Raw genomic sequence first — 12,834 nt, forward strand, 5'->3', positions numbered from 1 at the left:
GACTTTCCTGCTCATTTTATGTGGCTGGCCTCTAATTTCTCGCAGTCTTGTACGATCTTTCTCCGAAGATATCTTGCTTTTGTTTGCTTCTGTTATTGCTTGTCCCTCTTGTATCTTTTCTTTGCATCACCAGAGCGCTGGGAAAGACATTGTGACATTGTGGGGACTTGGGCAGAATGCATTGCAAACATGGCATGCTCTCCTGGTCCCTTAGGCATTTGAGTTTTCATAAAAATCAGAAATTTGGTTGGTTATAAGTTTTGCTGAGTGAGGATATTGAAGGTTTTGGAACCAAAGTGAACACAGGACATTCAGTCACAGACTAACCAGATTTTCAAGCGACTCAGTATGGTTGGCAGACACAACTGGTTTAACCATTGTTGGTGTTTATTCTCTTGGCATGTGTGATGCCTCCATAATCTGATACAACAGATGTGCACCAGATGTCTGACTTTTTAAACTCAAATAACAAGGCGTCTTTCGGATAAAAGGGATAAATTTATTTGTGCATGTCGCACAGTTGAGAGTACACTGCCTTATTAAAGTACTCAGTTGGTTTTTTAATCCCCCCCCCCCCCACTTTTATTCATCAGTTCTACCATGAAAGATATGCTAATTGTGTGATAGATTTTGAGTGTTACTTCACAGACTGCATTCCGAGACAGGATAAACTTAACTTCTGTTCACTAAAAGTGCAAGTATATAATGGCTAGAGACCGTTTTAACCTGCCTTTAGTTTCCTTTAGTCGTATCTCTTAGGGACTTAATAATGTGGATGTTGTCTGGCCTCTGTTTTGCAATATTAGTTCAAGCATCAAGTTAAAAGTCTTTTTAAAAAATGACCAACATTTCAGCAAAGCTTTGAATAAATTATGCTGCAATTTGTTTTCAGGTTGCTACTGAACAACACTCACACACCTATCAACTATTGTTTTATTGATAAAACTGGGGCAATGAGTTGAGTGTTCCTCAGTTTTCTACTTATTATTTGAAGTCAAAGAAAATAAACAGAAAATGTGTCAGCTTCGAATGCTGAAATGTTTCTGAAAGTGATCATTTTTTAAATGGCAAGTTAAATTGCCTTGGTAAAATTGAGGTCAGAAATATCATTGGGGTGGGGTGAGAAGAGAATCATAAACTGCCATGGATCTGTCGGGTTGAACGGCCTTATCTGTTCAGAACGTTGTACGTAACTCTGAGTCATCTTCTTTCTGCTCCCTGCACTGTCATCCTCCCATTGACCTCCTCTTCCGACTCGCTGTTCAAGTCCCCCATTTGCTTTCTATGTGTTGCATCTCACTCCACTATTCGAAGAGAGAGGCAGTGACTACTCACTATCTCCAGAGTGCCCACAAGTGGAGCTTAAACAAACTCCTTCCCTCTCCCCGCCACTGATTCAGTTTCCACTTTTCCTTCCAATGTAATTCTGCTTTAATGTACACCAATATATGGAGGATTCCTCAGGGCTGTATTTTGCAAAGCCAGCGGTTTAGCTGATAGGATGAACATTGCAGGCAGACTGAAGACTCATTTGGGTGATACCAGGAACCAGAGGCTGTAGTTAGGAAGAAAGTGGGGCCTTTTCTCACTGGTCGAGGGAGAATTTAGTAAAAAATTTCAGAATTTTGAGAGGGTAAGAGAATAATGTACTCTTGGTGTGAATGAGTAACTTGAAAAGACACTGAGGCTGATCACCGAGATAATCAAATACACATAGTTTAAGAAATATTTTAAGAAATAAAAATAAATTTATCCCTTTTATCCGAAAGACACCTTGTTATTCAAGAGTTTAAAAAGTCAGACATCTGGTGCGCATCTGTTGTATCAGATTATGGAGGCATCACACATGCCAAGAGAATAAACACCAACAATGGTTAAACCAGTTGTATCTGCCAACCATACTGAGTCGCTTGAAAATCTGGTTAGTCTGTGACTGAATGTCCTGTGTTCACTTTAAAGAGGGACAAGCAATAACAGAAGAGTTCCTAGAGCATGGGTACTTTGCCACAGGGATAATTGAGAGATTGTGACAGTGTTTCCAGAGGGATCAGATCAGTATCTGAAAATAAAGAATATAAAAGGATCCAGGAATGATAACAGTTGACAGACAAAGTTTCAACTCCATCATTGGTTCGATGGGCTGAATGGCCAGCCCCTTTTAGCTTCAATGGTCAGTTTTTGTTTTTGTCTGGTTTTCTCAACTAGCAGGCACAAATAATTAATCTCTGTAATTATTAATGACTGAAGTTAAGCTTGCCATGTGCTGAGTATGTAGAGCATTGGGTAGCCTCGCTATTATTATCTGGGCTGCGTTTAGTTTGGCAGGTTTATTTTTGTTTATTTTTCAGGTACTGGCAGTAGACCGATCTGCAGCCACCCTTCGCAGTGTTTCTGAGCAGCTGGTTAGTTTTCGGCAGGAAGTGCGAAAGTATGCCCTGGCAGTGGATGACCAGGGGCTGGTGGCAAGTGAAGGCACGGAGCTGTCCAAGGAAGAGAAACAGCAGCTGAGGGAGAGGCGTAGACAGCTGCTGAGAGAGCGGGAGCCTCTTCTCCAGGCCTGTGACTCGCTGCGGCAAAATCTCAGTGCTGTTGGAATAAATATAAAGGTTAGTGGCAGATGTGTGACCGATGCAGAGAGATTTGGAAAAGGATACATAAAAACTCAGTGGTATAGACAGTCCTAGTGTAACTGCTACACAGAATTATCCCCAACCTCTTGCCGTGTTTCCCATTAATTACACCCCTTGAGGATAGGATAAACCAGAAATAAAGTAACTCATCCTAAAACTGAAGTTGATGATGAAAGGGATAAATGCTGAGGGCAGTTTGCATAGACTGGGCTTGTATTCCCTTGAATATCGACAATAAATGGGTGAGATGATTTAGATGATTACAGGATTTGATAGGGTTGGTGGGGGGAAATCTGGAACTCCCTCCCCAATAAAAAAGCTGCTGAGACTGAGAATCAGTTAGAAATTTCAAAACGGAGATGGCTGGATATTTGTTACCAAGGTATTAACGGGTATGAGGAAAAGATGTGGTCACAAATCAGCCATGAACTAATTAAATGGGGGAACATGAAAGTCTTCCTGTTCCTATGACAGGTTATGTTAAGTAGTTCCATAAATAGGCTAAAAACCTCCGAGGAGGAAGATGGCTGAGCAGGAAAGGGTTTAGGAGAGGAAGAGAGACAGACTAAATTATTTAAATTGGGTTTAATACAATGCATGAAGCCTCCATAATGTTTAGTGATTAACAAGTGATTAACAAGTCGCAATGCCATGTAATACACAACGCACAGGCATTAAATACTGTTTACACACTTTTCATATTACAGCAAACTTTACATTTCTCCAACTGTATCCCAGCCAGGTTAAACTATTGTGACCTGACATTAAACTTCATAGACTGAACGGGCTGACACTGCCCTCTGCTGCCCAAAGTAAAGATTGCACCACAGTGATGCTACGTTGCCACCTGCACTGTTTATCAGCAGAATATCCTTGTTGAATCAGGGCTTTCCAGGACAACATTCAATCTTCCTGTGGGATCCTTGGTCAGGGCTGGATCAGCTGCTTAGATTTATTTGACTTTAGTGTTAACCCTTTCAGAAAAGCTTTAATACTTAGAGAAAGTTATATCAGTTTTGAGAAGCAAGCAAGTCATCCACAACCTTGAGGGGACTGCCTCAGAAGAAGAAAAATAAATCAGTGAAACAAAATGCAGAATACCCTATAAAGAAGCATTTTTACACAGTCAAGGGAAAAATCAGTTCCTGGAAGTAGCATTTAACAACAAATCACTTGTGGTTGCTAGTTCATTCATGAAATGGAACTTTCCGCTCTCTAGCACCTTTCATGATCACTGAATGTCCCAAAGCACTTTACAGCTAGTGAAGTATTTTTCAACTGTAGTCATTATTGTAATGTAGAAATGCAGCAGCCGTTTCTACATTAAAAATGTAGAAATTTTAATGTAGCAAGATGCCACAGGCAGCAGTGTGATGACGATCAGATAATCAGTTTTTGTGATGTTGGTTGAGGCATAAATATTAGCATAGCAGACCCAGCAGAACTCCCCCGTTCTTCATCAAAACACTGCCATAGGATCTTTACATTCACCACAGGTGAGGTGCCTGAATATTGGAGGATGGTAAATGCTGTGCCTTTGTTTAAGAAGGGCTGTAAGGAAAATCCTGGGAACTACAGGCCAGTGAGCCTAACGTCTGTAGTGTGTAAATTGTAAGAAGGTATTTTGAGAGACAGGATCCACAGGCATTTAGAGACGCAAGGACTGATTAGGGACAGTCAGCATGGCTTTGTGAGTGGAAAATCATGCCTCACAAACTTGATTGAGTTTTTTGAAGGGGTAACCAAGAAGGTAGATGAGGGCAGTGCAGTTGATGTTGTCTACGTGGACTTTAGTAAGGCCTTTGACAAGGTACCGTATGGTAGGTTGTTGCATAAGGTTTAAATACACGGGACTCAGGGTGAGGTAGCCAATTGGATACAAAGTTGGCTTGATGACAGAAGCCATAGGGTGGTTGTAGAGTGTTGTTTTTCAAGCTGGAGGCCTGTGACCAGCAGTGTGACTCAGGGATTGGTGCTGGGTCCACCGTTATTTGTCATTTATATTAATGATTTGGATGAGAATTTGGGAGGCATGGTTAGCGAGTTTGCAGATGACACCAAGATTGTGGCTTCGTGGACTGTAAAGAAGTTTACCTAGGACTGCAGCGGGATTTTGATCAATCAGGCCAGTGGGCTGACGAATGGCAGAAGGAGTTTAACTTAGATAAATGCGAGGTGATGCATTTTGGTAGATCGAGCCAAGGCAGGATTTACTTAGTTAATGGTTGGGCGTTGGGGAGAGGTATAGAACATAGACTTAGGGGTACAGGTTCATAGCTCCTTGAAAATGGAGTCACAGGTGGACAGTGTGGTGAAGAAGGCATTCGGCATGCTTGGTTTCATTGGTCAGAACATTGAATACAGGAGTTGGGATATCTAATTAAAGTTGTACAAGACATTGGTAAGGCCACACTTGGAATACTGTGTACAGTTCTGGTCACCCTATTATAGAAAGGATATTATTAAAATAGAAAGAGTGCAGAAAAGATTTACTAGGATGTTACTGGGACTTGATGGTTTAAATTGTAAGGAGAGGCTGAATAGACTGGGACATTTTTCTCTGGAGCATAAGAGGCTGAGCAGTGACCTGATAGAGATCTATAAAATAAGAGGGGCGTAGACAAAGTAGTTAGTCAGTATCTTTTCCCAAAGGTAGGGGAGTCTAAAACTAGAGGACATAGGTTTAAGGTGAGAGGGGAGAGATACAAAAATGTCCAGAGGGGCAACATTTTCCAGACAGAGGGTGATGAGTGTCTGGAACAAGCTGCCAGAGGTAGTAGAAGAGGTGAGTACCAGTTTGTGTTTTAAAAAGCATATAGACAGTTACATGGGTAAGATGGGTATAGAGGGATCTGGACCAAATGCAGGCAATGGGACTAGCTTAGTGATAAAAAGTGGGCGGCATGGACAAATTGGGCCGAAGGGCCTGCTTCCATGCTGTAGAGGATTCAGTTTAATGTCTCATCCAAATGATGGCATTCTTAACCTGCACCAGTACTTTGTGATTTCTGTGTCTGTACTTCCAGATTCCTCAGGTTTACTAGTTTTTGAGGCATTTTTGTGGTTGGTTATTTTTGGAGAAACTATTTAAGCTCATTAGTATTCACCACCTTTCATCCTAATGCTTTTGTTAACTCAGGGACAATAGATCAAAACAACTTCATTAACCTGAGAGTGCAGTATAGGATTGTAACTCTCCTTAACTCTCCAACTTTAAAAACTCTTAATGGGATGTGAGTGGCAGTAGCTCAGCCAGTATTTGTTGCCCATCTCTAATCGCCCTTGAGAACGGTGCTGAGATTCCTTCTGAATAATCTTTCACACATTGATTATCTGGAACTTCCTCAGCAAATGTTCCTTTAACGTGAATTGCCGTGGTCCTTTCTAACCCATTGGGTTTTCTCTAGCTAACTGTAACAATCAGATATCTTATAGTTCTGCCACTAGATCTTTGTAGGTTCCACTTAGTGTTTTCTGTTGCTGGTTAATATTGATGTGTGTGCTTCTGGCTTTAGGTCCCAAGCTGTAAAAACAGCAAAGATTTCCAATGAGTGTCTATCTATTCAGTCCACGTGTGAAAATGCCAAGAGGATGGTACAAGTCATTCCAGCCAACTTCCCTGTTCTACGATAGCTGACCAAAAATCACCACCCCTGCAAGCGTTTAGTTTCAGCTAGCTTGAACAGAATTCTGCTGTGCAAGTTACAGACTAGAGGACCCCAGCCCCATCTAGTTTGGCAGCAACCCCTCCCACTCCTCCCCAGTGCATGCATCCATATACAACATGAGGGTAGAATGTAGTGAGACTCCAGGATTGAACTTGAGCACAACTCACCTCTGACTGATTCAGATACATTATTCAACATCCTTTTAAAGATATCCAGAAACACAGCTTTCAATGGCTGCATGTCTCATAACTACCTGAGAACAGCAGCCACTTATAACACTGGCCAATAAGTTTACCACTGCAGCATTTTAAAGCACAAATTCAACAGAACCACATCTAAAGCAGGAAGGCTTTGATGGAGCGGTCCATTGGAGTCAGCCTGTGATGTAACATACAGAAAGGCTGTGCAGAAACAAACCATTGTCTTTGGTTCAATGACTCTCATTTTTCCTGTAAACAGACTCCAACTGACTTATTTGAACAACAATGTGCATTTATATAGCCTCTTCAATTTAGAAAAAAGTCCCAAGGCACTTTATAGGAGCATTATCAAACAAAATTCCACACTGAGACATATAGTAATATCAGACAGGTGAGCAAAACCTTGGTGATAGAGTTAGGTTTCAGAAAGCATCCTAAAGGAGGCAGGAGAGAGAGGCGGAGAGACAGTGTTTAGAAGGGGAATTCCAGAGCTTAAGATCCATTCAGCTGAATATTGGAATTCATCCAGACTCAAAACGTTGGCTCTATTCTGTCTCCACAGATGCTGTCAGACTTGCTGAGATATTCCAGCATTTTCTGTTTTGAACTTTGTGAGTTGTGTGCTCTGCCGAATGGATTATTGAGTAATTTGGGGCCCTCTTGTGATCTGACCAGCATGTTGTGTGTTCTGAAGAGGCCTCACGGGAGTCCTGCTCTGTTTAAGTAAATGGATTGATGGTGTTTTAGTGAGTCAAGGCCAGATACAAGGCAGAATAGCAGCACGGTGGTTAGCGCAGCTGCCTCACAGCATCAGGGACCCAGGTTTGATTCCTGGCTTGGGTCACTGTCTGTGCAAAGTCTGCACGTTCTCCCCATGTCTGCGTGGCTTTCCTCTGGGTGCTGCAGTTTCTTCCACAGTCCAAAAGACGTGCAGGTTAGGTGGATTGGCTGTGCTAAATTCTCCCTTAGTGTACCCAAATAGGCAGGGGACTGTGGCGACCAGGGGATTTTCACAGTAATTCCATTGCAGCGTTAATGTTATTAGTCACAAGCCTACTTGTGACTAATAAACTTCAAATCATTAAGCTGCTTTAATTTACAAACAGTAAGAGAATTTACAGAGTAACAGATATATTCAAACCCCATTGTACTTCATTTCATGAACTGCCTTATGAACGAGACAAATGAATACACATTACCCACACAGAGTTTGAGTTTTGGCTAATAGTTGGAGAAATGCATCTCCTGCAGATAGATCATCAATGGTGGCATTTTCTACAGGTTGAACTGACAGCCCAGGCTCTGGTCATGGGTTCATCTGTGATGGTTCTGTCCAGCAGGGCAGCTTGAGATTGAAGATCTGTTGGAGAGATTCTGGAGGTTTCTAGTGAAGGATTTGAATGATGGTTGTACAGATCACAGAATTAATTTTGCATTGTTTGATGTCATGATTTCCCAGAATCTGTGTGCAAATCTCCTACATTTTACTCTTTACAGGATCGAGGGGCAACTTCATCGTGGGAGCTGACAGAGCAACTTACCAAGGAAAACAAAAGTGAAGCCTGATTGTTCACTTTGATTTTACAGACTTGTTCATTGGTATCATAAATTGAAGGGATCCAATATTAACTACAGCTGCAATGCTGGACTTAGAGGGCTCGGGGTCAGCGTTGAAGTCCCAGCCTGGACTGGTACAGCTGAGACCTCTCTGTGCACAACACTGGCCAGAGGATTAGTGACATGCAGTGTGTGGATCAGGCCTGTCAATGTCAGCTGCTGCTGGGCAGTCACAGTTACACCAAGTGATGGTGAGAGAAACTGATGGAGACTATTCCAGCCAAAGGATGAATCAGGATCACCAACAACAAATTACAAATGATCATGGATTAGATAACTCATTTACACCTTGTTCATTGTCGCTCGTACATCATCAATTAAACAAAATGACTCTTTGTGTATTCAACAAGTTGTAGAAAATTTTGAAAACTAAGAGTTTGCACTCGGTGAAGTAACAACTGGTCATATGCTCAGAGTCGGCGGACGTTTTGGAATAAGCTGTTCAAGCAGCAGTGAACACTTGGTCTGTTTCTGATGGGATTGGTGCGTGGAGGCAGAGCAGTGAGGAACGAGGAGAGTGGAGATGGGATAGGAGATAGTGTGGGAATGAAGGGGAAAGGGACTGACAGGAAGAAGTGGGTGTGGGGAACCTGGGCTCAGACTTTATTAAAATAGTGCCATCCATAAAAATGCTTTAGGACACGTTTCAAACTGATTTCCCCAAAGTTGCAAAGTTCTGCGATGGGTGTGCAGCTTGTAGTGAGCAAGGTTTTGTTTTCTGTGTTGTGAACAGTTTATGAATATATGGAGCCTGTGTTCAGGATGAGATTACTAATTGTGGCGTATTGAGGTAACATTCTGCAGTAACACATTGACTCTGCACATAGTATTTGGGTCTGATTATTCCCTGTTCGTTAGACCATAATGTGCAGATGCCGGCATTGGACTGGGGTAAACACAGTAAGAAGTCTCACAACACCAGATTAAAGTCCAACAGGTTTATTTGGTAACAAAAGCCACTAGCTTTTGGAGCACTTGCTGCCCCTTTGTCAGGTGAGTGAGAGATCTGTTCACAAACAGGGCATATAAAGACACAAACTCAATTTACAGAATAATGCTTGGAATGCGAGTCTTTATAGGTAATCAAATCTTAAAGGTACAAACAATGTCAGTGGAGAGAACATTAAACATAGGTTAAAGAGATGTGTATTGTTTCCAGACAGGACAGTTAGGGAGATTTTGCAAGTTCAGGCAAGTTATGCGGTACTTCACTGTGCCGCAAGCCCATGGATAACCTCACGATGTTCCACTTCTCCAGCTTCCACCTTGAACATGTTAAGAAGCCATCCCCTACGGACAAGCCCTCCGTATGCACAGGATCTGCTCAGATGAGGAGGATCGCAACAGACACCTCCAGACGCTGAAAGATGCCCTTATAAGAACAAGATTTGGCGTTCGACTCATCGATCGACAGTTCCGACACGCCACAGTGAAAAACCACACCGACCTCCTCAGAAGACAAACACGGGACACGGCAGACACAGTACCCTTCGTCATCCAGTACTTCCCCAGAGCAGAGAAGCTATGACATCTTCTCAGGAGCCTTCAACCTCTCATTGATGAAGATGAACATCTTGCCAAGGCCATCCCTACATCCCCACATCTTGCCTTCAAACAGCCGCACAATCTCAAACAGGTCTTACCAGCACCCTGTACACTGCAACATAACCTCGCTGTTTTTAAACTCCATCCCTCTAGCAATGAGGGACAAAATTCCATCTGCCTCCTTAATTACCTACCGCACCTGTAAACCAACTCCTTGAGATTCCTGCACAAGGACACCCAGGTCCCTTTGCATAGCAGCATGCTGCAATTTTTTACTATTTAAATAATAGTCCATTTTGGTGTTATTCCTATAAAGTCGATGACCTCACATTTACCAACATTGTACTCCATCTGCCAGACCCTCACCCACTCACTTAGACTATCTATAGCCCTTTGCAGACTTTCAATGTCCTCTACACACTTTGCTCTGCCACTCATCTTAGTGTCATCTGTGAATTTTGACACACTACACTTGGTCCCCAACTCCAAATCATCTACATAAACAATTGTGGTCCCAACACTGAGCCCTGAGGCACACCACTAGTCACTGATCGCCAACCAGAAAAATACCCATTTACCCCCACTCTCTGCTTTATGTTAGTTAACCAATCCTCTATCTATGCTAGTACATTATCCGTGATATTGTGCACCTTTATCTCATGTAGCAATCTTTGGTATGGCACCTTGTCAAATGCCTTCTGAAAATCCAGAAGTTCAATTTTACTGGCAGGGACATTCAGCAGATCAGGATAGATCTCTCTCAGCAGCTTCAAAGTGCACTCTGCACATTTCTAAGCTCTACCATAATTTTAAGCTTTTTAACTCAATGAACTACATTTCAAAACCCTTCCACAGAAATGCAGACAAACTCAAGTCCCTTTCCGTGAAGGCTTATAGTTAAATTAGAAAAGAAGACACAAGTCAAGTCACTGCAAATCTGTCAGGAAATTCTGGTTCCAGTTCTTGTATATACATTCCAATCTGCAATGAGTCTGTAGCTGTTTTATACGTTAGAAATAGAAGTTGAAGTTTGAATGTCCTGAGGAAAAGACTGCTAGATTTGCAACAAATGCCTTCCAGGTTTTTGGCAATCAAGTTCTTCTCAGATTTCATTGGAAGTATAATATCTTGCAACTAACGTCAAACGTAGTCTCATTTATTTTCATTCTTATGGCGTGCAATGCTAACCACTGCTGTGATGGTAATGTGATTGTTTGCTTTTCATTATTGTTTTATGTCATTTCACTTGTCTCGATGGTTCTGGCACAGACAAGCAGTTCTTTTACTGCAGATACGATCATGTCTTTATTTGGTAAATCATTGAACACAACCTGTGAATTGCTGAAGAAAGTTTCTTTTATAAATTCGCTTTCTGTTTATTGCAATGCACTGTGCAATTTTATAACTTTGTTCTGTGGGTTGATTTTTTACTTCACCTCAGTGTTTAAAAATATTACTTTGCTTCTCATACCTTGCTGCTGCTTTTGCAATTGATTCAATCTTGTCCGTTCATCAAGAAGTGATTGAAAATGTTGTTGAATACTTTCACAGCAGAAAGCAGAGAGTACTGTCCATCTTTTGACTAAATCCAAATCTCTGCGGAAGAAGGCAGAGGTAAATCGGCATCTAACTTTACTTCCTTAGGATCTGATATTTTGTCAGGCGTACCCCTCAATTTACCCTGCTGCAGTCTGACCTAGTGTATACCAGAGGTACCCCTCAATTTACCCTGCTGCAGTCTGACCTAGTGTATACCAGAGGTACCCCTCAATTTACCCTGCTGCAGTCTGACCTAGTGTATACCAGAGGTACCCCTCAATTTACCCTGCTGCAGTCTGACCTAGTGTATACCAGAGGTACCCCTCAATTTACCCTGCTGACCTAGTGTGTATCAGATGAGCTGCACCCAAGTGGCACAAAATAAGCAATCTCACTCATAAGCCATTATGACGCTGTGATGAAAAATAGAAAGAAAAGATTAGTTCAGACATGGGTGATCTTTCTGCAGCTGTGATTGAAGTGCATCGTTGGGCTAATGGTGCCAGAACTGGGAAACCAGATCCAGTCCTCAGCATGTTAACATTAGCACAAATATTAACTCAAAATAAAACCTCGCAAAGCGCATTGTAGTGCTGATAATTTAAATGTTTGAATTGGGATTTGTGATAGTTGAGGGAAACGAATATCACACTTCACTGAGGATTGCACATCTTGCTCTCGTTTACTTGCAGAGTTTTGTGTGTTCCAGGGGTGGCCTTTGTGCTTTAGTGGAGAGTTTGGGTGGGGAACAGTCAAGTGTCTCCAATGTGGTTTAGTTTATCACAAGTAGACTTGCATTAATCCCTTAGTCACTACCCTTGGAGTCTGTTCAGGTACACTGAGGGAGAATTTAGCATGGCTAATGCATCTAACCAGCACGTCTTTTGGACTGTGGAAGGAACCTGAGTATCTGGAGGAAACCCACACAGATATGGGAAGAACATGCAAACTCCATACAGATAGTGACCCAAGCCAGGAGTCGAACCCAGGTCCTTGGCGCAGTGAGGCAGCAGTGTTGACTACTGTGCCGCCTTTGTGGTCCTCGGCCTTTCTCCAACTGACTTCTTATCTAAATCCTGGAGTCGTCTCTCAAAGCAGGTATTTGCACTGCCTTTTCCATCTCTCAATCCTTCCCCACTATATGTCCTGCTCCCCAGCCCTCAATCCTCAACTTCCTCCCAACCACTCCTGACCTGGTGGTTCTAAAATTGCAGGGGTTTCACCCAGTTGTCACTGAGAGCTGTCTTGTGATGGTTGCCACCTGGTGCTGACCTTTGGGCAGCTTTGGCTTTTTGGCAAGCTTTAAAACAAAACTGTTCGGTTAAGTGAGTGGGCAAAAAAATTGACAAACGGGAGTATAATGTGGGAAGAATAGTGTATTATCTAAATGGAAAGAGATTGCAAAACTCAGCTGTATGGCGGAATCTGAGTGTCTTGCATTCTATGAATGACAGAAAGTTAGCCTGTTGGTACAGCAGGTGATTAAAAAGGCAAATGGAACGTTGCAGTGTATTGCAAGGGGGATGGAATACGAATATAGGGAAGCTTTACTCAGACCAAATATAGCGAACAGTTTTCAGTTTTGGTCTATTAGAAGCAAATCAGAGAAGAGTCACAACTTATTGCTGGGACAGG

The 12,834-nt window shown here is 42.2% G+C and overlaps 1 protein-coding gene across 1 annotated transcript in view; it reads left to right on the forward strand.

Annotated features, from left to right (window-relative positions):
• cars2 (cysteinyl-tRNA synthetase 2, mitochondrial) overlaps nt 1-11,383 on the forward strand; it is a 66,255-nt gene extending 54,872 nt beyond the window's left edge. Inside the window, exons 14-15 of the mRNA XM_080198033.1 lie at nt 2,349-2,606; nt 7,996-11,383. Coding sequence (XP_080054159.1) covers nt 2,349-2,606; nt 7,996-8,064 — 327 coding nt within the window. The 3' untranslated portion in view covers nt 8,065-11,383. The remainder of the gene's footprint in view (nt 1-2,348; nt 2,607-7,995) is intronic.
• Nucleotides 11,384-12,834: the final 1,451 nt, after the last annotated feature.

This window comes from Carcharhinus amblyrhynchos, chromosome 10 (genome assembly GCF_965287045.1).
Source record: "Carcharhinus amblyrhynchos chromosome 10, sCarAmb.v2.hapA, whole genome shotgun sequence".
Classification (NCBI taxonomy): Eukaryota; Metazoa; Chordata; class Chondrichthyes; order Carcharhiniformes; family Carcharhinidae; genus Carcharhinus; species Carcharhinus amblyrhynchos.